Below are 27,011 nucleotides of genomic sequence, written 5' to 3' on the forward strand. Positions count from 1 at the left end.
GACTAGAAATATCCAACAACTTTGGGTAGTGGGTGGTTTCTTTGTCTGTAAAACTATATTTCACTTTTCTGGGCACAATGAGGAGGAGGAGGGTGACTGAGTGAAAACACTGGATGGAGATACAAAGACCCTGATTCAGTTCCTGTTCTGCCATCAACATGTGTGATCTTCAATAGGCAATTACCTTCCTGAGTTTGAGGCTTCTGTTTAAAGGAGAGGAGTTGAGCTGTCAGGTCCTTGTAAGCTCTAAAACACTATTATTTTTTTCCTTTAATTTTTCTTTTATTTATTTTAAATATTTTATTGGTATATCATAATTATACATATTAGTGGAATTCATTATTACATAGTTGTACATGCACACAATATAATGATTTAGGAAATGTGATTATTTTGTTTATTTTCTTCCTTCCTTTCTTTTTTTTTTTTTCCCCCTTTGGTGACTTGAGTCAAAGCACTTGAACCTCACAGCTGAACTCCTTGAAAATCTGTGATCCTTGTTCCATTAGCAAGGTCACGGGGCTTCAAATACATCACAGCATCTTGGATACAGCAAAAGGATTGTTCCACTGAAAAATGAAGCCAATGCTTAGAATTTCTTTTGACTTCCTCTTACTTTCAGCATCAAGAGCAGAGCATTCTTAATATATTTTTCGTTTGCATTGTGACAGAAGTTCAGGGAGAAATACGCAGTGTCTTTCAATCTTCTCCCTGAAACTCAGTCTAATTCCTTATTGATTTTTCTACGTATAATTTTTACTATCTTTTTCATCTGGGAAGCCTTAGGAGGCACTTGGGTCTGTTAATTGTAAAATGGCCCAAGAGAGACCTTGTTTAGCTGAAATATTTACCTTCATTTGAGCCATTTCACTTCCATGATTCTGATTTTCCCAAATATCGGCTTCCTTCTCCCTGGCTGAAATCACCCTAGGAAACTTAGAGTCAAAGAACAGAACATAAAATAAAATCAAAAAATAAAAGTTTTCTGTATTTATTCTTTCAAGAGATGAGGATAGGAGATTCTGTTATATTTTGATGCTGACATAGACCACATGAAGGGGAAATATGTAATAGAAGTGGTGTCCCTGAACTTCAGAGTAGGTATTGGTGCTTTGGTTCAAAGGCAAATTTGTAATCTCATCATAAATTTTCAGTATACTGGAGAAACATTCATTTGAAAAGCTGAATAGCAATTAACATTTTGTTTCTTCCTACAGAAAGTTGGTGATGACCCTGTGGATCTTTCTCTTAAGAACTAGGTTTCCTTTCACATTCTAGTCTCCTCTAAGGGTCGATTCATGAAGTCTTGAATAGCCTGGTGCAAAGGAATCCATTTTTTGATAGACATTTGCAGAGCTGTAATCCAGCTGCAGAAAAAAACCAAAACAGTATTAGAACAGGTCACTAAACCAATTGTTGGACTCCGGAGATATGAAGTAATACAATATCTTTTAATTTATTTTCTAATTGTTTTTCTTGGTTGCTTAGCTTGAAATTAATAGGATAAACCACACTCCTTAGATTCTGAAGTCAGAAGGTAAAATACCACATGTGGACTATGCAGTGATAGTGATGAAGTTTGATAATATAAACAGTAGAATCCAAAGAGAGTATAATGTTTGTAAATATTCATTAATGGATATAAAGGTTTTAAAAAATTGTGATTAATATTTTATTGTTTCTATTTAATTTAAATTTTAGTTGATTAAATGTAATCAAATATTGCCAGATGGTTAAATGTTTTTAAATCGGGAGGCCACAACAAACACTCCAGTTAAGTCTCCTTTCATCTCCCTTTTTTAAATTTTGTTGGATGATATTTTATAAGCTTGTCCATATAACATTTACTCTAAGGGCAAGTGCTAGTTTTTTAAAAATACCACCAACAATGACCGAAACAAATGAACTAGAAATCTTTCCAGCAGAACGTCTCAGAAATACTAACAGGTTAATGTGCTCTGTAATTCTCTGAGAGGAGAATATGATTTGTGTCATTTCCTGAATTTACTTTAGGGATAAGTAGAGTATCTTGTGAATCCAGAGTCTTATGCACTTTGTAATCCTATGCTGTTATGCTTTGAAATATTTCTATAATGTCTCAATATTTTTCTGATAAAATCTCCTGTGAATTTAACAGTGAGGGCCAACCATTCAACCTCCTCTCATAGAGAAGCTGGTGGACTTCATCAGATGAGCCTAAACTCTGTTTTAGTGACTCTCTTTCTCTGATATGCTAGGTGAAGCCATTCCCAGGTATCTGTCTTTACCTGCTGTAGGGATAGTAACCATGCCCAGGAAGGAGATCCTGGTAAAATATCCAGTGGTTCTACCTTCACTATCCTCTAGCCCAGCCTTAGGAATGAGAGATACAGGCAAAGTTTACCACATTGAAGAAGGTGTAAGAGATCTCTATATCCCTTCCTCAAATGGATATTTGGTGGAAATCTCCCTTTTAGAATTTTATTTCTTTGGGTTCAAACAATGTGTCTAGTTCTTGCAAATGTCCTTGGAAATTTTTGCCATGTCTTTTGCCACACTAAGTTACTGGGAATTTCTTTCTTAGATTCTTGTTTCCCACACAGTTGTATAAAGGGTTTGGATGAGGTAGGGGATGGTCATGAAGCAGGTGAAAGTAGGGATAGAAAATGGAGGGTACCGGATATCTTGGAGATTGAAGTCGGGTTATGGAGACTGAAGGGAGGAGAATACTTTCAGTAACAGAGAGCATTTCCTCTGTCTCAAGGTTTTGTCTCTGATAACTTGATTCTTTTTCAGAATCATTATGAACTAAGCGGTATTTTTTGCATGTCAACATGGATACTGAATGCATCACAAATTAGGTAAATTCTATCTCCTTCAGTGGCTTATAATAAAAGGAAACCACCAACCAAATGTAGGTGGATATATTAAATACAAGTGAAATAAAATCTGTGGATTAATAAATTATAAGAGTTACAGATTATGGTGTTTGTGGATATTTTATGTTGAAGCTTGAGGTTGCAACTGCCTGGGGAAGAATTGAAGATTACTACTTTTTCATTTGAAAAAAATAAAAGAAACCTTTTAGAATAGTTATCTAAGGAGGCATTGGAGGAAAAAAAAACTATTCTATGGAATACTATGAAAACTACAATGAAAGAGAGGGATTTAACTGAAGATGTGGATTTGGAAAATAAGGACAAGGGTTTGCTAAGAAGGCCTTGTCAGGACTGATAAAGAAGAAGAAATATGAAGTCCTTGGCTTACCGCTGGTTTTCTGTTTTATTTTCTGCACAGAGATAGAAAGTCTTGAACTCTTCTGATGGAGGTTTGAGTTCAATTACTGATTGTTTGAAGCTATGGGTCTGTTCACTCACCCTATATCCTTGAAGATATAGGCCACCTACAGAGCATGAAAAAAAATTAACGCATGTGAGAATAGGGAAAGAGTAAAAAGGAGAAAAGATGTCTGAAAAGGTTTCAAGAACATTTTGTGTGTGAAGAACCCTCTAATCCAGCTGTCTCGTTTCACAGGTGAAGAAACCAAGACTTCAAAAGAATGTGTAATTTCAGGTCACACACTATTTAATGGTTAGTAGAAAAAAAAATTGAATTTACTTGTTTCCATTTGTGCCTTCTTCTTACTACATGATGAGTATTTAGCTTTGGATAACTGTGCTTAAACTGGTTTCTTTATCTGAAGAGCATATTTTGAAATAAAATTTTCAGCATCAAAGAGTTTCACCTGGAATATTACATTAGAGGCAAATTAAATAGTATTTGCTGAGGCAAATCATTAAAATATCCTTCCTGAAGAATAAAGATATCCAGCAGTTTCTACAACCAACACAGACTCTCACTCTCTTTGCAAATATGCAAAGCATATTTAAAATATGAACCCATAGGGTGACATGAAAGAGCCAACTTGAATTAAAAATGAGAATAAGTGATTTATTTTATTGTACTGGGGATTGAACCTAGAGGTGCTTTACCACTGACCCACATCCCCAGCCCTTTTTAAGTTTTATTTTGAGACAGAGTCTTACCAAGTTGTTTAGGGCCTTACTAAGCTACTGAGGCTGGCTTTGAACTAGTAATCCTCCTGCCTCAGCCTCATGAGTTGCTGGTTTTACAGGTCTGCTCTACCATGCCTGGCACGTGATTGATTTTAAAAGATAAATTCTGTCCTGTGATATTCTGAGACCATGTAAGAGGTCAGACTGTACGTAACTTGGCCTGATTTTGTTTTCGTTATTTAGAGGCAGGGAGGATCTCAGTCTAGGAGAAGGCTCTGAAAAATCAACACCCTTGTCTGTTTTTTGTGGTGTTTGATACTTTGAGTAGCTTGACTCATGCAGATATGCCAGGCAGTGTCAGCAACAGTGATGACCGGGTGTTTAAAGCTCTCTTGCTCCTGCTCACTCCCCTAACTCCTCCCAGGAGCTACTCTGGTGCACTACACTAACAAAGAAAATGCAAAAATATCATTTAGATTTTTGCCTCTCTACCTGATAACTGCTCTGGGCAAATGTATTAACAAGAAGGCTAGGAAGGGAATATGTCAGACTTTTCCTTTTGATTGTATTCACTTCCAATATGTACTGTCAGGAAGATGCAAATTTTCTTTTTAAACACAATGAGTGGACATTGATCTTTAAAAATTAGGGGATAGGGACTGAGGTTGTAGCTCAGTATTAAATTACAGCATGTGTGAGGCACTGGGTTCAATCCTCAGTGCCACATAAAAAATAAATAAAATAAAGGTATTGTGTCCAAAAAAAATTTAGGAAAAAACCTTGTTTATTTTATGAGAGGGTTAGATGCGATATAAATAAAATCCTTTTAATTTCATTTAAAGCATCCAATTTAGAATTGACTTCTGAGAAATTATTCATTTCAGAAATGGACAGAATTTTTTTTTCCCTCAGTAGATCTCAGTAGTAGGGTATTTACTACCAAAACTATAGGGTGATATCTTTTTCTTTCTTTCTTTAAGAGAAAGATCTAAAACAGCTTTATTGAAATATAATTTGTATACCATAAAATCCACCCACGTAAAGTGTATGGCATCTCTGTAATCTAATTTTAGAACATTGTCAACTTAAGTAGAAACTCCACACCCATTAGCAGTCACTTTTCATCTGATGTACCCTCCCAACCACAGGCAACCTTAACCTATTTTCTGTCTCTAGAGATTTGTCTTTTCTGAAGCATTTAATAAACATCAACGCTTCATTCCTTCTGGTTGCAAAATTATATTCCACTGTATGGATATACCACATTTTATTTTACCCATTCACTAGCTGATGGACATTTGAATTTTCTTCCATTTTTGACAATTATGAATAATGTTTTGAATATTCGTGTACGAGTTTTGGTCTAGGTCTGTTTTTATTTCTTTGAGTATATACTAGAAGTAGAATAGGCAATCCGTTAAATGTTTCAGGACAGTAGAGTACCTAAAGACATATCAGGGTTATTTTACTGTCTAATTTCCCTGCTCCAAATAATAGCACACAGTATTTATAGGTTGCTTCATTGGTTTGTGGCTTCTTCCTGATTGTGAGATTTCTTTTTTGTTTTTTCCACGTTTGAGAAGACATGAATATCCTTCACTGTCTCTACCCTTTCTGAGAATGAATAGAAGGTGTTGTCCAATAAACTGTTTCCTACAAACAGGAAAGTTTTTTTGACCCTTTTTCTAATCAGAAGTAGGTTATAAATGATTGGCAGAAAAGACATCCAATAATAACCCCATTAACTCCCTTGAGGTGACTTCACTGGGCTGGTGTCTCTTTGTTATGAGACAGGTAGCAATAATTATCAAGTCTGCACAATGTTGGTTGCAAGAACTGTGCAAGCATTGCGTGTCCTATTTGTTGCAATAGTGTAAATATATCTTTCTGAGAAGTACACACAGACCTTGATGTGATTTATTCATGACCAATAGCCAACAGTCATGATTTGTTACTTTCAGCTTTTGCTGGAGAGAGAGAAAAGGAAAAAAGTCATCAAGTGCATGGTGAATGACAAAGGCCTTCAGGCTCATGTGAAGGCACTTTACTGAGGGGCTTCCAGAATAATCACACAGTGGCTTTTTAATATTAGCAGGCACATGAGAGCCAGCAATATATGTTGTTAAAATACTAGCACTTTCCTTGACAGGAAGGAAAACCTTCAGGGAACCCATGAGGCTCTTTCTCATTACACAATAGAGGTATATTTATCCAATTGAAAGTCAAATATGGGATTAGTGTTTAATATGGTTCTTACAGGAAACTAGGGCTGTGTTCTTCCACATCCTGCTCTTTCCCCTTATAGTAATTTTATGTTTTTCCTGACTTCCCTTTGTTACCCTCTGTGTCCTCACAACATCTCAGTTAACTGTTACAAGGAATGAGGCATGCTGATGATGCTATAGAAAGCTATAAAATAGGAAATACCACATGTAGTCTTTGAGATCTCTAATGAGGAACACAAAGCTACAGATTAAAACACTAAAATTAAATTTAAAATATACAAAACAGCAAAGCAACTACGATGGTACAATCATGGAACCAGGTCTCCATGAAGTGGTGACTACAGAAGCCTGGGTCACAAGAACAAAAAAAATGAGTGGCAGGTTTACTACAAAAATATTCTAAAGGAAGTAACCATCTTTAAATACCCTGTTTTTAGGATTCTGAGCATGAAGTTGACCATCTGAACAAGAATACATGTAGAGACAAAAAGTTTTTTATATCAGCATTTTTCTAACTTTTTCGGTTGTAATAAATGCAAACATCTACATGTTTTCATATTATTGAACAAAAGTTTTATGAAACATTGTGATGTGCTGTGATATTTTCTACTCAATTAAATTCCATTCAGCTTTTATTTAAAATATTCATCACAGCCTACTACATTGATTGCATGACTCACTAATAGAACCCAATCCTGCAGTTTGAGAAGCACAGTCATAAATGATAATCAAGACTTTCTTCAAGGTTATGACATTCATAGGGCAGAAGAACAAGCAAATGGACATGTGTGGGATGTGCAAAAGTCAAGCAGAACTTGTACAGTACAAATAAAGGAAGAATTATAGATCAGACCATTTTATAGACTATTTACTCAACATCACCTAGAAGAATTAAGAATGAGCGTTAGAACTTGGCATAACCTTTATGAATGTAATAATGATTCATATTCTGCCAGGTGGGTGGAGTATACCTGTAATCCCAGAAACTTGGGAGGCTGAGGCAGTAGGATGGCCAAGGATGGGGTCAACCTCAGTAACTTAGCAAGGCCCTAAGCAGTTTAATAAGACTCTTTCTCAAAACAAAAACATAATGATTCATATTTCATGCATATAAAATGATTATGCCACACTGAATACTTTGTCTCCAGTAATGTTCAAGGTATAGTATGAGTTCTGTCATTCTCAACAAATTCTGTTACTGTTCTCACAATTTCCATGGTTCTCACGGATTGGGTGGACCCTGGCTAACTTAGTGTGCTGACACACACCATTACTAACTCAGTGCTACTGTAAGAAGAATAATTTCTGCCAGAGGGCTACACATAGAATTGTGGCTGAGTTTGGGCACAGGATTCATTTAGCACTTATTCCTATTTTGAGTCTGATCACTTAATTGCTGGGTGATTATCAACATATTAGTTAAAATTTCTAAGTTTCTCACCTATTGATGGGCAATAACTGGGGGTGTTTTGTAAAGATTAGATATACATAAGGAACATTAAGTGCTTATCCTAGTCTTTGACGCGTAGGAGGTTTTCAGTAGATGCTAACTTTCCTCCTTCAGTATAATTAAGCAGTATGTCCCAGCCCTCTGATAAAATGTCTCACCTGGGCAGTGAGGGTGGAGAGAGTGAATTTATTCTGAGGAATTTCCACAGGAGGTTTGGATATACCTCCATTCTGTCTTGAGTTGCATCATGTTAAATCATTGGCTGTGAGCTCAGGTGATGAGTCAAGATTGAACTGGACTCATAGAAAAAGGATGTAATGGGCTGGGGATGTGGCTCAAGCGGTAGCGTGCTCGCCTGGCATGCATGCGGCCCGGGTTCGATCCTCACCAACACATACAAACAAAGATGTTGTGTCCGCCAAGTACTGAAAAATAAATATTAAAAAATTCTCTCTCTCTTAAAAAAAAAGGATGTAAATTTCACTTTAAAATTTAATTCTAGGGCTGGGGTTGTGACTCAGTGGTAGAGCACTAGCCTAGCGTGTGTGAAGCACTGAGTTCGATTTTTCAGCACTGCATATAAATAAATTAATTAATTAAGTAAAGGTCCATTGACAACTAAACAAAAACTTAAAAAAAAAAATTTAAATCTAGGGAAAGGTACTTCAGAGGAGCTCCTCTACAGCCTGAAGAAAGGTTAGCATCTGGTTAGCTGAAGGGGAAATCCAGTCTGGACCTAGCTGTAGTCAGAGTGTGAGGGGGAAGAGAGATGGTGATGAAGTTCAGCTTCTGGAATAAGCTGCATGCTCAAGGAAATAGCATTTTGTATTCAGGGAAGAGTAGAATCATGTAAAAGCAAAAACCCACAGTCCTCTATTTCAGAACAGGACCTAGATATAGATTTTCTGTTGTGATTTCAATAAGGAAAATATTCTCTAAATACTTGAGATAATCTGGGCTAGAAATTGAGAATCTGTGGAGATAGAAATATTCAAGAAGTTAAGGAGGGATAGGATGGGTAGGTTAAGATTGTATTTCTATTAACCACAAAATAACATATTTTTAGAGAGTATTATGGTTAGATATGTGGTGTCTCCCAAAATCTCATGTGTGAGACAATGGCGGGGTTTAGAGGTGAAATGATTGGGTTATGAGAGCCTTAACCCAATCAGTGTGTTAATCTCCTGCTAGGGAATAACTTAGTGGTGACTATGGGCAAGTAAGGTGTGGCTGGAGGAGATAGATCATTGGGGGCATGGCTTTGGGGTATATATTTTATGAGCTGAACTTAGTCTATCTGCTTCCTGATGCTACATCCTGAGCTACTTTCCTTCAGCATACCCTTCAGCCATGATATTCTGCCTCACCTAAGGAATGAAATCAGTCATCTATAAACTGAGAAATCTGAAACTAAGAACACCAAATAAGCTTTTCCTTCTCTAATTGTTCTTGTCAGGTCACAGCAGCGAAAAGCTGACTAAAGTAGAGGCATTTTTTAAAAAGTGATAGAAATTAGATAGTTTCTTATAGCTGTAAAAAGTGTGATAGAGCAGAAAGACCACAGATATGATGACCTGAGTTGCTATATTGTATTTGAATTACTTTTGCAATCTTCTGATTTTTCTCCACTAATAAATGAGGAGATGATATACTACACATACCTCATAGGACTGACGACCAGTTGAGGTCATTTGAATATCCTTTCATTCATTAATTCATTCAATGTAGATAATAGTGATTTCTAGAGGATATAATTCCTTGGAAAAGATAAGATGGCCAGCAAGAGATAAAACACAGGGTAGAAGGTGATAAGTGTTACAAGATAAATAGTTCCAAAAAGAGAGGGTTGTTTATCTAGGGTAGTCTGGGATAGCTTCATGAAAGAGATAGAGAGCATTTGCTTCCATGTTTGAAGGACAGCTTGTACTGGCAATCAGTAGTAGTAGTAGAAGATTTCAGGGAAAGGAACTAGCACAAGAAAAGGTATAGGATCTGAAAATTGTCCAGGAGGTGAGGTGTGCTAGAAAAATTGACTGTAACTGTATTTAGGTGGAGTGCACTATGCTTTAATACAAGGAGTGGAAGATAAAGCCAGATACAGGAATTGTAGGACAAAGATAAGGCCCTAAAGTACTTAGCAGACAACTTTGGAAGATTCTGGAAAGACATGTGCAATGATAAGTGCTGAGAAGATATAAACTTTCCAATTTTTTCTACTTATCAATATTTTTTGGGGGAGGTTATGAATAACTCAGGTCACCTAGGTTCAAATTCTGTCTTCACTTTCTACATGGGCCAGTTATTTCACCTCACCAAGTATGACTTTCCAGATCTGTAGGTGAAATGATAACCTATCTCTTTTAGAAATGAAATAAAACAATAAGTAAAAACACTTAACAGAGTGACCTGTACAAGAAGAGTTGCATTAACTAAGAGGTACATGTTGTAAATACTACTTTTGCTGTTATTATTTTCAGGTTGTTCCATAGTAGCAGTTTGCAACTTTCTAAACAGGACTTCCTATCCAAGTAGCATCTCTTCTGACCTTTGGGAATGGAAGAAGCCACCTAGTAGTTGTCATTATTATTTTTAAACCCCTGGAATCAGAAACAGTCTTGGCTCCAAATATTTGGAAGTACTTTATTAACATTTATTTCAGAGTTTGGAATAATCTGCACATTCCATCTTAAACATTTTCTTTCTATCTTGGAAAGAGTCTCTCAAAATTAGCTTATTTGATCTATCAATTGAAAGGTCTCAGATTTTTTATTTTTGGGGCATTAGAGGTTGAATCCAGGGGCCCTTAACTTCCCAGCCCTTTTAATTTTTTATTTTGAGACAGGGTCTCACCAAGTTGCTTATGGTCTCAGTAAGCTGCAGAGGCTGAATTTGTGATCCTTCTGCCTCAGCCTTCCTAGCTGCTGCAATTACAGGCATGTGTGACAGTACCCTGCTAGGTTCAGACTTCTGTAATGGTATTTGATGAGTCCAAATCAATGACAGCTTTGTAGATTTAACTCTCTTGTTTACCTTCATCCCCATCCTGGTATCAGCGACTTAAAGTCACGCGTATTGGTTTGGGTAAGAACAGCCTGTTTTGTAAGTGATTAGAGATGCTGTCTACCTCTTTAAAATTGTGTGATAATCTGGAACATGTTTTAAAAATGGAAGGGTGATTAAGTAGAGGAGAGTCATAGCATTGTTTATCCAGAGTAATACTAGCTTTTTACCTCATGTAGACTTCCAAAAAAGTCTAAGGGGTCACCAATGCCTCCTTCTCATTTGAGATATCTACCTAGCTTAATTAAACATAAGCAGTAGTGCTAAAACTAGAAATTAAGTTAATGAGATTCCAGGATGTTTACTACTGCTAATTATTTATGAATTATTTGTATGTCAAAAAAATAGACCACAAATGATTTGTTGGGTCAAAAATCACAAGAAAGCTAGTTTATTTTATGGAAATCAGGTACACATATTATTTAATTAAGTGTGTTATTTGTACAATCATTATATATAATATATATATCTTTTAAATAGTATAATTTAATAAATATGTATAACTGATATATATCAAATGGATATAATATATACAAGAGAACTCTTTGTAGAGAAAACTTCATGTGTAGAGCTAAAATCACCTGAATAGCTACAACTCACTTGATTTTCAGAATAAATTTATAAAATAGACAGCTATTATTCCTATTTTATAAATGAGGAAACTAAGTTTTAGAGGGTTAAGTAACTTTTCCACAGAATATAGGATTTTAATATTCCTTTTGTTACTCATTTGCCCAAAGTAGGGATACTACAAGAAAAGGTTGGAGACACTACCTAAGAAAATAATTGGCATTGACTACGAATGTCATTGATGACCTAAAACATGGAGGAGTTTATTTCTCAATTTTCTAAGCAGTTAAAGTGAGGAGTTAAGGGTACAAGCTTTGAGGTTAGCCTGCCTGTGTTCAGAAGATTTCAACTTACTTCATTATGTACTACTTGTCAAATTATGTAGACTGCAGTCAGGTTTCTAATCTGTAAAATAGGAACAGTAATAGTGTCTCTACTCTGGAGAATACTGAGTTAATTTAGGTAAAGGACATAACACAGGGCCTGGTAAAAGCTCAATGGATCTAAGATGTCAGTACTATTACTATACTGTTATTTCAAGTGACAGATGACTTCTTACCTGAGGCCCGGGTGGAACGAATGCTGTCATAGAAATACAAGCAGCCATCCTTCAGAATGCAATAGTGCTGGACCCACAAGTCTGTGCTTCTATCCAGCTGGTGCAGGAGGCCCAGACACTCTGGGTTTTTAATGGCCAAAGGTGGAAGACTGCTGTTGTGCAGAGTAACGTCTTCCCAGACATGGTTCTGAAAATGTAGCACAAAGGGATCATCTGAATGGTCATTCTGCTATTGACCTTTGGCAAAGCCATTGATTCCAAGAGACAGTGCCATCATGACCAAGTGTGTTTGATTTTAAGGAGACCACTGCCCCAAATGATTCTATTATCAAGACAATCTGAATAATTGAGCAACTAATCCAAAAACCTAAAACCCAAATTTACCCATTGACCATAGAGAACTCTTCTCCTTTTTCAAGTCCATAGACATCCTTTCTCTTTGACTTCTATTGTATTCTAAGAAAATCAAAAGATTATCAGGCAAAGAGCAGGAGGTTGTGAATAGAAAGGAAATGGAAGTAAGCACCCCAGCAAAGATTTTTTTTAAATGCCTCTGCCTGTAATTGCTGGACCTGTTCTATTTTACTCACCGCTGGGGTTGTCCCTATACATCTGTTCCTGGTATGTCCACAGTGACTAAAAACAGCCCCTGGTCCATGCTTTTCTTTATCTGTAACCTCCATTTGTGCAAAGGAACAAGTTAAATGCCCCAGGCTAGCTCAAGCTTTAGGCTTTCATGGCCAGTGATGTAATAGACTGTTGATAAACTGGAATCCTCTACCCTGGAGGGCAGCCCTCAGTCCACAGGCATGAGACAGGCTCTTTCTGAGAACTCTGACTGAGGCTGGAGACACTGTGCTTTATCTCTTTATCAGAACCCTTGCTTATGCTTGCCAGTTTCTCTTCTTGTTTGAGTTTATTTTTGCCCTTTAGTTTTAACAAGACAGTGCAAAAGATTTCAGGATGCAGAGCTTGCTGTATTCTTTTCTGTGAAGTGGCAGCCTGCTGGGAGTTTGGGTGTTCAGTTTTTCACTTTGCTGCAGACACTCTGAGTGCATTAGCAGAATAGATACCTCTTAAAAATATCGAGGCTCATTAGGATGATGCATTGGAGAGATGGATGAGTGCATCGAGTGTTGTGTTCCAGGCAAAATGAAACACATGTCCTGCTGTTTGTCATATGATGATGTTTGTGATTGTTCTGAAAGGACAGTCAGGAGGCAAGGTATATTCATACTCAATCTGAATTTTCCCAAATGCACAAGAACCAAAATATAGAGAGAACATAATTGATGCTAAATGCCTTTTGCCTGCATGCCAATTTGTGAGGGTATAGGCATATTTAAAGAAAATCTATAACTTCATTAGAAATCATATCCATAGCATAAAAATGAAGCAACTGAGTATTAAAGCAATTTTTTTCTTTCTCGACAAGGTTGTATATAGTACAAGCTCAGAAAGAGAACTATTGAATGCCTTAGGGGCTGAAGTGATGACTCACTTGCTGGTGTTATGAACTTATCTATCACTTTATAGGTAAACTCTAAATTAAAAATGATATTGCTTCAAAATTGGGAATCTTGAGTGGAAATGAATATTGAAAGTTGGCCTGATATATCTATAGAACAACAATATGAGAATAAAGCACTGTATATCCAAATATAATGATAAAAAGTTGCTCAGCCAACAGAACCATCATGAGATACCTCTGAGATCTTATCTTTTGGGGGTGTAAAGAAAACAGCAACGTTGGTTTATTATCATGGGGAACTACTGGACTGCTCTGTGTGAAACAGAAATTCCACCCCAGTTTGTGACTCCCTATTGAGTCTTACTGGGAAGGATGTCATACAAACCCCTGAAAATAAAAAGAACAGCAGGAATGCAAGCTTCCCCACAGGATCTGAGCAGAAAACCCTATTGACTTAACATTCTCTTTCTGAGCTTTTAGAACAGATCTAAGAAGTCCCTGGGTGGATTGCATGACATTTAACTTGTTCCTTTTCCCCTCTGAAAAGAAAAGCAAAATGAAGGCAGAGAAAAATATCAAGGAAACCTTACCTGGTGAATAGGATGGGCTGCTTTTTCCATTGCCTCAAGCCACCTGCAAGACAGTAAAATGAAAGGAGCTATCCTTGGGGACTGGATTAGTGTCATTTAGAGGGGCTTGTTTTGCCAAATCCACCATTCAGACAGAACAGTCCTGGGGCAAGATGTATTTTATTGCACTAAGTTCTTGGGTGAAGGGCAACATATTCTTGCAAAATTAGGTTTACTGTGTGACAAAATCCCACCTCCAATAGCTATATTAAAAATAAATTATTTCTTCCCCTCCTTAACTGTTGTTTAATTAGTATCTGAGAGAAAAATTATTCATTCTTTATTTTTCCAAAGTATGAAATTTATTAACACCAGCAGACCTGATAACAATTGGTACATTAATGGTAAGGCACTGTCTATTAAAATATGGAAAGACTGGTAAATGCTCCATCCTGTGTCCATTCCCCAAGTGTTCCTTGGACATAGTGGTCACCTTTAGTACAGCATTAGTGTCCATTCTTTTTTTTTTTTTTTGAGGGGGTGGGTACTAGGGATTGAACTCAGGGGTACTCAACAACTGACCCACATCCCCAGCCCTATTTTGTATTTTATTTAGGGTCTCACTGAATTGCTTAGCACCTCACCATTACTGAGGCTGGCTTTGAACTTGCAATCCTCCTATCTCAGCCTCCCAAGCCACTGGGCTTACAGGCATGCGCCACCGTGCCCAGCTTAGTGCTCATTCTTGAAGGTTGAATTTTTTTAGTCTTCCCTCCTTAGCCAGACATGATTAGAAATCATATCCACTGCATAAAAATGAAACAATCCAATATTAAAGCGATTTTTCCCCTCAACAATTTGCATGTAGCACAAGCTCAGGAAGAGTTATCAAATGCCGTCAATAATAAACTCTGCTGATCCACTGCCTTTCTTGTATTTACTCTCCCTCCTTCATTCTATCCATCCCTCACTCCAGATAAGCAGCATTTTCACTGCAGTTTCCAGTTGATTTACTGGATTTCCCAGTGAACTCCATTTCCTCTGGAAGACAGGGTAAGTAATAATCATGGTGGCTGAATGGTCATAGCTTACAGGACACTTTCTTAGAAATTCATGCACACTTCTCCCTTTGGGTATTGTGTTCACAAAATGTCAACTGTGTTCATACTCCTCAAAACTATACAAATTAATTAATCAAGCTCATCTCAGTGTGGTGTATTAAGCTTCAATCCTTCTACATTATTTTTATACCTAAGACTATCAATCTAATTAGCTTCAAATACATCTATCTGGCAGTTTTGGGGGATACTAGGTGTGAATTCTAGCAGTATTGAGGGTTTTTTTTTTCAGAAAATATAGAAATCTAAAGCAATTGAATTAGCAAAACATACTTATTTTCTTTAGAAATTCTCTTAGCAAAAAACCTGAAGGCATAATGAAAAAAGTAATCTTCTCACACCTAAGGGAGAAAACAACCAACTTGTTGACTCATGCTATAAATTTGTCATTCCCTTTTCTACTTCAACTGCCAAGAATCTTTTAGGCTGTCATTGAAGAAGCATTTTTCCATTCAAAATGAAACTGGTAGGGTAAAAGATTAATGAATTACCTTTTCATTTCTTGGTTTGAAGTTGCACAGAGGCAAAGACTTCTATTTCCAGGTGGAGGGACACAGTTAAACACAAATGATTTTCCCAAGCTGCTATCTATACCAACTTCTGCACCTTCTAACTTTATTACCTCTAGAGGTGGCCACTTTCCTTCATCCTGTAATTGATAAGGAAGATGTTAAGTAATTGATGCTGTAATTACATAGACAAGGGAGAAAATGAGACAGAGAAAAGGAAGACTAAAATGATTGCTTTAAATTGATTTTTTTGGTTCTGTCATGAAAATAAAAACAAAAAGTTTTTGCAGGTGGCACATCTTTCTTAATATAGTTCATGGAATTCCAAATTTTCTACCTGTGATATTTTTCACATCATTTTTGAACAACCACTATTAACATGTGTTTCATTTATGACAACTTAGGAAAGTATCAATAATTATTAATGCCCATTTTTTTTCTATCAGAAATAAAGAGCAGCAAAAGAATTAACATCACAAAATATACATGGTTGGTAGTGACATAACATCTCAACTTAGTACCTATAGTTATTATATATTTTATGCTTTAAATTCTTTATATCTATTAATTGATTATCCTCACAAATGCAAATGAGGAAGTTACTCTTATCATACCCACAAGCTCAGTGAAAATGAAGAACATTTTTGGTTTTTTTTTTTTTTTTGGACTGGGGATTGAATCCGGGTCTCTTTAACACTGAGCTACATCTCCAGCCCCTTTTATGTTTTTGAGACAGAATCTTGTTGTTTGGGGACTTTTAATTGCTAAGGCTAACCTTGAACTTGCGATCCTCCTGCCTCAGTCTCCTGAGTCACTAGGATTACATGCAAGAACATTTTTCTTTAAAGGACAGTCCTTTAACATACCATAATACTCATGTAAACTGAAAATTATTTTGTAGTAAGTATTTTCTTATTTGTACTTATTTTACAATTATTTCCCAAAGTATCCTGTCCACTATACATATTTGTTCTAAAAATATCTACTGTAGATATAATTTACATACCATGAAGCCATTCATTCTACAAGTACAACTCAATGGTTTAAGTTAAATTTATATTTAGGAAATTAGCATCATAATTCAATTTTAGAACTTTCCCATTAACCCTAAAATTTCCTCTGAGACTATTTGTAAATTGCAACTATCTCCTTCCTATCATAAACAACCAAAGACATATTTTCTATGTTTTTATAGTTGCAACTTCTGGACATTTAATACAAGTGGAATTACAAAATATGTAATCTTTTATGACTGATTGCTTTCACTTAGTGTAATGTTTTCAAGTTTCTTCTATGTTGTAGCACTTATCAATAAGTCATTTCCTTTTATTGCTGAATTATATTCTGTTGCATGGATATGCCACATTTCATTTATCCATGCTCAAATTGGTTACTTTTTTTTCAGTTTTGTGCTATTTTGAATGACACTGCTATGAATATTTGCACATATATCTTGGATATATGCTTTCATTTCTCTTTCATAGGTAACTAAGAGTGAATTTTCTGGGTCATATGGTAAGTTTATTTTTAACTTTACAAGAAATGGCCAAATATGTTCCCAAGTGACTGTACCATTCTACATTTCCCCCACCACAGAATGAATTTCCCAGATTCTCTACACCCTCATAATAATCAGCAATGTTTGTATTTTTGATAGACACCCTACTATGTGTGTAGGGTGTCTTCACCCTACTTCATTTTCTAAAGGCAGATGATGTGGAACACCATGTAATATGCTTATTGACTACTGAAATGTCTTCTTTGGTGAAATGTCTCTTGTTTAGTCAAGTGTTTTTCAAATATTTTATGAGAAAAATATTTTCTGAGAAATCAAGTAATAAATGAAACAGAGAACTTAATCCCTAGTATAATAGCTCTGTCTTCCTATATAACATCTATCAAATTTCTGATTTTTTGAGTCACTGGAATTTGGGGACTGTTGGCTCTGGAGTCAGCACTTGATGGTTATGATATTTAACACCCAGGTGTCAGAGTATCTCCTGATACCATTAGCTTTCCTGAAATAGCACAGAGTCTAAAATTTTTATCTGCTTTGTTATATATCAGAAAGTTGGCATATCTTATAATAATAATAGTGCATGGTCAGTAATATATTAGGAACTAGAATATATTTTCATTTGCTTTAATGAAGATAAAGACCATGTGCCTATACAAAGAGGCTAATTTTTTATTTTTTTCTTAGGAACATCTTAAATGGCAAAAATTTATATAAATGAAGCTTGGAGGTTTTAGTCTATTGGTAAGAGATTGATATGTTCATTTGCTAAAAGCAAATGCTCACTGGGACTGCTTTCTGTGGACGCATTTTACAGATAGGATGGTGCAGTATGTTGGTCTCTGTGTCAGTGCTGTTTAGTCACACTCTACTGCCAGTGCTCTCTCACATCCTTTGCTGTAGAATACATAAAAGTTCACTTATACAGTTCATGACACACAGCCAAGAATAGTACCTCAAGTCATGAGCAGAAACAGAGACTGTTTCCCCTGTGCTCAAGTTTCTTCTGTTTTAGAAAATGGATTACCGAGTGAGCTGTATTTAAAAACGAGGGCTACTCTCTCTTCCATGTTCTCCATCATGGCCCAGATTCCACTTTTACTAATCTCAGCTGCTGCCTCATTGCCCCTGTTTATGAGCCTGCTCTGGCCCTTGGAGCAGCTGCAGTAAAACCATGGTCACAGAGCCTGGCTCACAGGAGTTGGTGCTCCTGCAGCTGCACTGACTCATCCTACTTTTTTTTCCTCTCAGTTTCAACATCCCAGGCAACTTTAAATTGCACTCTTGTGGAGATGCAGAGGTTACGAAAAGATTGTCCATTTAGCCGAATCCTAATACTGCCTGGATGATGGTGCCACATTCTCCAATCAGATGTTTTCTAGAGATAAAGGACAATTAGAATCCCTCTTGTACTTCACTGCCATGCCCCTGAGGCTTTTAACTCATCCTGTAAGCAAAACTCTATCCCTCAGTTTGGCAATGAATATTAAACTGATTCTGTTTGATCTCCTCCCCACAGCTCTGCCAAAAGTCCCTCTTCTGTCAGTGCTAGAACAATGAAGATTTCTTTAAGACTCTGGTTTCCCCACAATTTTACATTTTCCTGTCCAAGGCGAAGAAATTCTTTAACTCCAATTTTCTATTCCTGAGCCAAGTCATAGATGCAGCTGCTTCATGCGTGCAGGATTGATTAAAATGGCAGAGATGCTGGAGGGATTTATCAAGGAATTGTTTCGTGATGTCCAGAAGCTATAGACTGAGAATAAGGGAATTTGGGCTGTTCATGCCAGATGGCACTGGGTGATGTTGACATTGTCTATCATGGAGAGAATACTTCTGCAGAAATAATCCCAAAGGTCAGGATGTTCAGAAAAAGGGAACAGTAAGCAATAATAATGACAAAAACTCAACCTAGAGTGAATCCACTTCTAAATTAAATTATTTCTTCAGAGAAAAATACAGACAAGGACATTTGTATCTTTCTGCAATCTGGCTCTGCTAAAATAAAATTACCTACACATATTTTTGAATCATTTGCTTTGGTCAAAATTTTGGTTTAAATATGCTAGAAATTATTTGTTGATGTCAGACCTCCTAGTCTAAGAGAAGAGAAAATGTGGGAACACTGTACTGATATGTTTCATTTTATCCAGAGACACAGCCATGAAAATCCACAAACTAAAGAGGTGGGAAAGGCATCTTTAGCTATGGGAGAGATCTAATTCTCAGTGGGGAAAACAGAGCCAAGATAAATTTAGAGGGAAGAAAAAGCATGTCCTAAAGCAAAACATCACATGAAAGGGTACATGAAATACACAGCTAGGGAGCTCTATTTAAAGCTGGAAGGTTGAAGCAAATTGAGGAATGTGTGTCCCTCCGAGCCTTATTAATGATGCTGAGAGCCCTTTATCTCTAGGTGGCAGTTTAAAGTCATCCCCTCCTTGTCAGTGACTGAAACCATCACTCCTAGATAGCTATGAGATGATGGCCTCTGTCCATGTCACAGCTGATGGGATCAGGAGAGCAGCAAAACTACATGGGAAAAGGGAAAGAGACATAAAAGGGTGATTTCACTTTTGCTATCTTTGTTCTGTGAATAAATAATTCTTGGCTCTCAGAGCACTGGAGACCCTCATTATACCACTCAAAATTATTTATGTATGCAAACATTTATGTATGTATGTATATATATATATATATATATATTTATTTATTTATTTATTTATTTATGCTTTCTTACCCCACCCCCCTCCAGGTAGGCAGGATGGAAAAGGATGGAAAAGACTAGAAAGCTGAAGGTAAAATAAATAGGCAAATGAGACCCCTGTTCATGGACAATACTGGGTTTCCTGTCAAAGCTTTACAGATTTGACATTTCTCTTTTACTTTGATCAAAGAATTGAGATGAATACAATTCCAGGGCTCCCAAAGTTGCAGCAATTCTGCAACATCAGAAGACAAGTACTTACATTAGATATTTAATCCTTAAGCATAGTTATGATTCCCTGTTTTTAGAAAAATGCCTGACTGCATATGTGACATCAGCAGAGGTAACTGGCTGCAAACTCAGAATTTTGTGCTTTCCTTTTCAGCTTTCCTGGAGTAGGGAATCATGTTTTAGGAGTGATAAATACATGCTGGCTGCACCATGTTGTTTCCTGGCACCAAGGAGACTCCAGGCTCCAGAAAACACTGGCAGCCCTTGCAACTGAATGAGTTCATCTGTACTAGACCAGTGATGATCCCGTGCCCAGACAGACAGGCTTCCGCTGGAAAAATAGCCAAGGAGAGGGGTGCCAGTGTACCGGAGTCTGGGCTGCCAGGGCTCTATAGCTTTGAAGAGACATTTCTGGCCTCAATCACATGGCTTATTTGTCACCATTTTTCTTGGCTCCTAAACCATCCCTTAGAGTATGACAATTACCACCCAATACTTTTTTCATAGCAGAAAGACTCTGAAGGGTGACACTGAGACATAGTTATGACCTTGTTGGCAGTCAGAGTTGCAAGGTCAACTGAAAAAGGCCTTCATTCTGCATTTTAAATTCAATTAAATAGTTATCCTAATAGGTTGCCTGCTTAACTTCGTGTATGGTGTAGTTTCTCTTATCTTGGGAGAGTACATTCCAAGAACCCCAGCGGATGCCTGGAAGAAAGACACACACACACACACACACACTTTTTTTATATGCCCTTCAGCATTACCACATCTTACTACAGTTAATTTGTTATTCCGTGTTTAGAATGCCAGTACCTCCTTTGCATCACTACTCTTATACTTCAGACCATTATTAACCAAAATAATAATTAACCCAAGTTCTGCAATACAATAATAGGGGATCTGATGATCAAGTTGGCTACTAAGTGATTAATAGTCGGTAGCATGGGCAGTGTTGATATGCTGGACAAAGGGATGATTCACATCCTGAGTAGGATGAAACTAGACAATGTGAGATTTCATCATGTTAATCAGAATGGCATGCAATTGTAAATTTATGAATTGTTTATTTCTGGAATTTTCCATTTGGTATTTTTGGAACACAACTGACCATGGGTAACTTAAATCTTGTGGAGTGAAACTGTGGATAAGTGAAGAGAGTTGATTATTCATTTTTAGATGGATTCTAAAGCTAGAAAACATGGGGCATACCATTTACTAGGTCATTTATGTGACCTTAGGTAAATTACTTAATATTTCTGTACCTCAACTTTCTGATCTTTAAAATGGGATTGTTCGAAGGATTGAGTTAATATATGCATAAAGTGTTCAGAACATTGTGTGGCTCTTCAAAAGTGATATTAGCTTCCATTATTACAGAGAAATTTGATAAGAGTGATAATCTAAAGAAACAATTACCCAAGAAGCATTAATATGGATAACAGTGTAACTTTATTTAAAATAAGCTTCTCTCTATATATTTTTTCCCTCTAACCTCATGAACAAGGGGAAAAGCTTAATCTCTGTGAATTTCAGTATCTTCATTTTAAAATGGGGCTGAGAACATCTTTCTTTGCATGTATGTAAAGTGTTTGTCATATAATAACTATTCAATGAAGATTGCTTTTTTTCCCCCATTTTGGGTTCCCTTTTAGTTTGTGTCTAAACAAAACATCACCAAAATATTCCTAGGAGTCAGACAAGCTGTGTTAAAAATAAAAGATCTTGCTTCAGCATCAGTGATGGTCATTTCTGGGAGGAAGGCTGGGCTGGGGCCAGGGTGGGGTGAGCATGTAGTGGGAGTTGGTTGAAGAGAGATGGCAGAGAGGGGAGGGAAGCTGGGTGCGTGACTTTTCTATCCTGCATGAGAGTTGTAGTGATCAGATAGATTGGGACCTGTAATGGGACTCCTGAAATTCCAGTGGCAGAGCCTGTTAAATGCTCAACTCCACCCCAACTCAGAATTTGGAGGATTCAGTACTTGTGTCCACAGGGACTGCCAAGCTCCCACCACCCACAGACAGAGGCGTATTCTCCTACACTGAGCCAGACCCTTCCTGCTGTGTTTATAGTCCTCTGTGATCACATTCTCAGGGGTTGTCGTTGGGATCTTTGCTAAACTCTGCCTGACCATGTCTGCAATAACAAACCAGGCTTTAGTGGATCTCTCTTCGTACTTCTTAACTCCACCCTACCTCCTTTCCACCGATACTGAGTGTGTCTGCTTTCTTTACCAGACATTGTGCCAGGCTCTTCAGTCCTCCCTGGCCTTAGACTGATTCCGAGATAAGGCCTCTCTTTCTCTCACTCTTTTTTTTTTTTTTTTTTTTTAAATCAGTGCTGGGGCTAGAACCCAGGTCCTCCCAGATACTAGGTAAGCACTGTACCACTGAGCTAACCCACAGCCCTAGGCCTCTCATTTTTGACAATTCTTCAGCTTTTCTTCCTGGTCAGGTTGTTGGATACCTGGATTTTTTCTACCCAAATCTAACTTGTGCATTATTATTTGTCTCCCTACTCTAGCCCATTCTGCCCCTTATTATGGAAAAAGTGACCTGGTTCTCCTGAGAAGGAGTGTCTGGCTCTCAGTGGATTCAGGTGTTCATCTATACACAAGCTCAGTGTTTTTGCTCAAAAGAAAAGAAAAAAGAAAGTGATTCTCTTTCCCTTTCTATTTTCAGAACCTTTTTTTTTTTTAACTTGGGATGGTAACCTGGAAGAAAATTCTGTTTTCCTTTGAAATATCCCTATCACCCTTCTATTTAGTTCCTACTTATGGTACTTTTACACAAGGCCTTGACATCTCATTCTATATCTCAATTTACTAGAGGTAATTGATAAATACCCCAAATCCCTGAATATTGGGGCAGGGTTGAGCACTAAACAGTTTATGCCACCTGAATCACAGGAATCCAGGTACAGGAGCCTACCAGTCAGATTGAGGGCCAAACTTCTTTCTCCATGGTCCTGACAGCCTGAGAATGCCCACCCAAGATCTGCTTCTATTGTACTGTTCATCATGCCGGTTACCAACGTATTGCCTCTCAGCTTCAAATTCAGTCCTTGTTGTCTGATTTGTGAAAATGGATTTGGGTCTTTTAGATAATTTTTTCCTTTACCAGCTGGCATGAAGTCAAACTGTCAGTACAGAGCACTAGAGAGACAGTGCAGGACGAAATGGGATCCTCTTCCTGTTTCCAGAAGATGGTTTAAATATTGCATTTCTTCTCAATCCCCAGCCCTTGTGTACTCCAGTGCTGAGTACTTTTAGGATGTGGTTTCTCCTGGGTTTTCTCTAACTCTCAATTTGGGCACCAATGATGTTTTGGGGAGCCCTGGACTGTGTGGTCGTATTCCCTGGCCCAGGTTTCTGCTCCACATATTCTCTCCTCTGCTTTACAGAGCTAGAAATTTAGGAAACTTTCCCCTAAATCCCAGGCTAAGATGTACTCAAAAGTATCCTGTCTTTGAAGGGAGAGGCTGCTGCCATTCCAGTTCCAATAGCACCTCAGTGGCCTTCAATAGCCTCTAATGTATCTGACTCTCTCTGAGCCCCATCGTCACCCTTGGCTCACCTAAGCCCTGGATGTGTTTCTATGGCTAACTCCATGCAGACACCATGCTCCAGCAGCATCCTGACACTCAGTATTCCTGACTCACTGTACACCTGCCTAGCAGCCTTGGCTCACCCGAACCCCAACAGGTTGTCCTTATTTTTCCAGAGGCTGTGTATTAGTTCTGGCTGGGCAGCCCAGCAAATTTCTTCATCATCCAGTAAGCTATAACTGAACTTTTCTAACTGCCACATTATACCCGCTTCTAAATTGATCCTTTCTTGAGTATTTCTTTTTTGCCTTAAGAAATATTTTAGAGTTCTCTTTTTACATTTATAACTATCCTCTTCATTGGTTAATTGCTCTTTATATTAAATTTCCTCTAAGATATTTTGTGTAGTAGCTAATTTTCTATGTGCACTTGACACCCCGTTCATGGGTCAAATGCCATTCTGGATGTTGCTTTGAAAACATTTTTAAAACATAGTTAACATTTAAAGCAGTAGACTTAGAGTAAAACAGATTAGTGTCCATAGTTTGCAAGGATCTTAACCATTCAGCTGAAATTCTTTAGAGAGAAAGATTGAGGTCCTCTGGAAGAAGAAATTATGACAGCAAATTGCCTCTAATATAAATCCTTCCATGAGTCTTCAACCTGCCCACTTGGCAGAATTCAGCCTTGTTGACTTGTCCCATAATTGCATGAGCCAATCTCTTAAACTCTCTTTGACATACTTTGTCTTTCTCTCTTCTCTCAATCTCTCTCTCTCTCTCTCTCTCTCTCTCTCTCTCTCTCTCTCTCTCTCTCTCTCACACACACACACACACACACACACACACACACAACACACACACACACCCATCTTTGTTTTTGTGTTTTCTGAAGAACACTGACAAAATTATACTCTTGTTATTTCTCCTTCTTCTTCTTCCTCCTCTTCTTCTTTTCCCCCTCCTCCCCGCCCCAACCTTGTTCAATATTTTCTTTCTTTGGTGGTACTGGAGTACTGAATCCTAGGCCTCAGGAGTATCAAACAAAACTGTACCACTAAGCTACAACTCAGCCTCACTGTGTTGTTTCTATTTCCTGAATGAATCCAGACTGAAACTAATGGACACATCAAAAATATCCAATGGAAGCTCTCCAATTGATTCCAATGCCCCTTGATAATTTGGTTCCATCGTATCTATCATATTTCATTAATCAGTGGCCGAGCACTTGCCTAGCATGTGTGAGGCACTGGGTTAGATCCTCAGCACCACATAAAAGTAAATAGAAATAGTGGGTCTATCTACAACTAAAACAAATATTTAAAAATTTTTCATTAATCATCATCTGTCCTAGATTACATCATACTCATTCCTTCTCTGCCTGTGCTCAAGTCCCCCTCATCATTTCATTCATGCTCCTATTTCTTCTCCTTCATGGATATCTTAACTATTCTTCAAGGTCCAGCTCAAATTTCTCTTCCTTTGTGAAATATTCTTTGCTTCTTATAGATATCACCAACCAATTTCTCTCTTCCCACACAATATGCTCATGCCACAAAATTGAGTGCCTTGTGCATATTTTCTTTGCAACATTTCAAGGACTGAGCAATTATTGTGCACCACACACTATGCTATGCACTTTATAAAGTTGACTTTTGAATGGGAAACACGATGAGTAATGATGCTGATGATAATTGGTTTCCTGAGTGTCAATTACTTTCCAGATATTTCTAAGTTATCTTATTTAATTCTTAAGATTTTTATAGGATGAATTATTCCTCACATTTTTATATATGAAAAAAACTGGGGCATAGCATTTCTTGTCCATGTGCATGCAGTAAAACAGTCTTTCGGAAAGCAGCAATTCAACTCAGGGTGAGTCTGAGACTCCTTTCTGCAAGATCATGGGTATCATTCATAGAAATGTTTGTAAGGGAAAGCTTGCTGGAAGGGACCAATTAAGGAGTGAATTTAAAATTTTAAATCTTATTTTTAATTAAAGATCATGATAAAATATATACTACATAAAATTTACCTTTTTAAAGATTTTAAAGTGTAGTCATCACCATGGCTACAGAACTTCAGAACTTTCTTTATCTTCCTAAACTTAAACCCTATATTCATCAATAATAACTCCCCACCCTCTGTGACCTGTCCCCAGTCCCTGGAAATCACCATTCTATTTCGTGTCTCTATGAATTTGACTACTTAGGTACCTCACATAAGTGGAATTATACTGTATTTACACTTTTGTGGTTAGCTTACTATGCTCAGCATAATGTCTTCAAAGTCATCCATATTATAGAATTGGTTGGAACTTTCTTCCTTGTTAAGACTGAATAATATGCTACTATATGCATATGCCATACTTTGTTACTCATCTAACCATGAACGGAAACTTAGGTTGCTTCCATCTTTTGACTATTATGGATAATGCTGCTATGAACATGGGTGTACAAACAACTACCCAAGTCCCGGGTTTCATTTTTCTTGGGGCATGTACCCAGAAGTAGAATTTCTTGATCATATGGTAATCCTGTTGAATTTTTTGAAGAACTGCCATATTTTATTTCATAGGGATTGCACCATTTTACATTCCCACCAGCAATGTAATAAGTGTCCATTTTTCCTCATCCTTGCCAACACTTGTTATTTCTGTTTTTTTTTTAAATAATAGCTATTCTAATGAGAATGGAGTGATATCTCACTGTGGTCTTAATTTGCTTTTCCCTAATGATTAGTGGCATTGTTCATCTTTTCATGTGCTTGTGGGCAATTTCCACATTTTTGGAGAAATTGCTACTCAACTCTTTTGCTGATTTTTAATCATGTTGCTTTTTAATTAATAAAATCTTAATAGACAAATAAAACTCATATATATTGTCATGTACAACAAGATGCTTTAATATATATATTCATTGAGGAATGGCTAAATTTAAGTAACAGATGTGTTACCTCACATACTTCTCACTTTTTGTGGAGAGAACACTGTAAAAATCTACTCTTAGTTATTTTTACAATTTAATCATCTCTTCTGGGAGATTCTTTATCCAATACTATATGTATAGGTCTGTGCATTCCCCTAACAGCTACTATATAATTAAAAGGTTTCTTCTTTCTCTGAGAAATCAAATGAGATTAGCAAACTGGGAATATGATTTATTGTTCTTAAGTAAGATACCATAAGATCAGGGTATCCCCTTTTTAGAAGATAGACATAGGTATAAAAACAAGGGAAGAGAAAACAATATATGCTAAATTGTGAGAAATCTCTTTGTGCATATGAAAATTAAAGCTGTCTTCTGATTTAGTATTTCTAATGAATAACAGAATCGTTCCCACTGAACCTACCTCAGCTGAGAGAACTTATCCTGTGATTCACTGTGAAAACCTACAGAGGTAATACAAAGAATTGGAATCCTCTCTGTCCTTGCACTAGTTCCTTCGTCATGCCTACAGAATTAACTGGAATTTCTAGAAAACTCC

General features: G+C 37.1%; 1 protein-coding gene and 1 long non-coding RNA gene across 3 annotated transcripts in view; one reads left to right on the forward strand and one right to left on the reverse strand.

The window, feature by feature from the left end:
* Window positions 1–413: 413 nt before the first annotated feature.
* LOC101976998 (uncharacterized) overlaps window positions 414–27,011 on the reverse strand; it is a 120,882-nt gene continuing 94,284 nt past the window's right edge. For both annotated transcript variants that reach the window (XM_078045264.1, XM_021726877.3), the window contains 5 exons: window positions 15,509–15,666; window positions 13,921–13,963; window positions 11,860–12,046; window positions 3,247–3,382; window positions 414–1,367 (listed from right to left, as the gene is read on the reverse strand). In XM_078045264.1, coding sequence (XP_077901390.1) covers window positions 1,268–1,367; window positions 3,247–3,382; window positions 11,860–12,046; window positions 13,921–13,963; window positions 15,509–15,666 — 624 coding nt within the window. In that variant the 3' untranslated portion in view covers window positions 414–1,267. The remainder of the gene's footprint in view (window positions 1,368–3,246; window positions 3,383–11,859; window positions 12,047–13,920; window positions 13,964–15,508; window positions 15,667–27,011) is intronic.
* On the forward strand, window positions 3,378–17,355 carry LOC144376928 (uncharacterized). Its single transcript, XR_013437273.1, has 3 exons — window positions 3,378–3,570; window positions 14,876–14,952; window positions 17,011–17,355. It is a non-coding gene; the product is annotated as an uncharacterized LOC144376928 (long non-coding RNA).

Source organism: Ictidomys tridecemlineatus, chromosome 1 (genome assembly GCF_052094955.1).
Source record: "Ictidomys tridecemlineatus isolate mIctTri1 chromosome 1, mIctTri1.hap1, whole genome shotgun sequence".
Taxonomy (NCBI): domain Eukaryota; kingdom Metazoa; phylum Chordata; class Mammalia; order Rodentia; family Sciuridae; genus Ictidomys; species Ictidomys tridecemlineatus.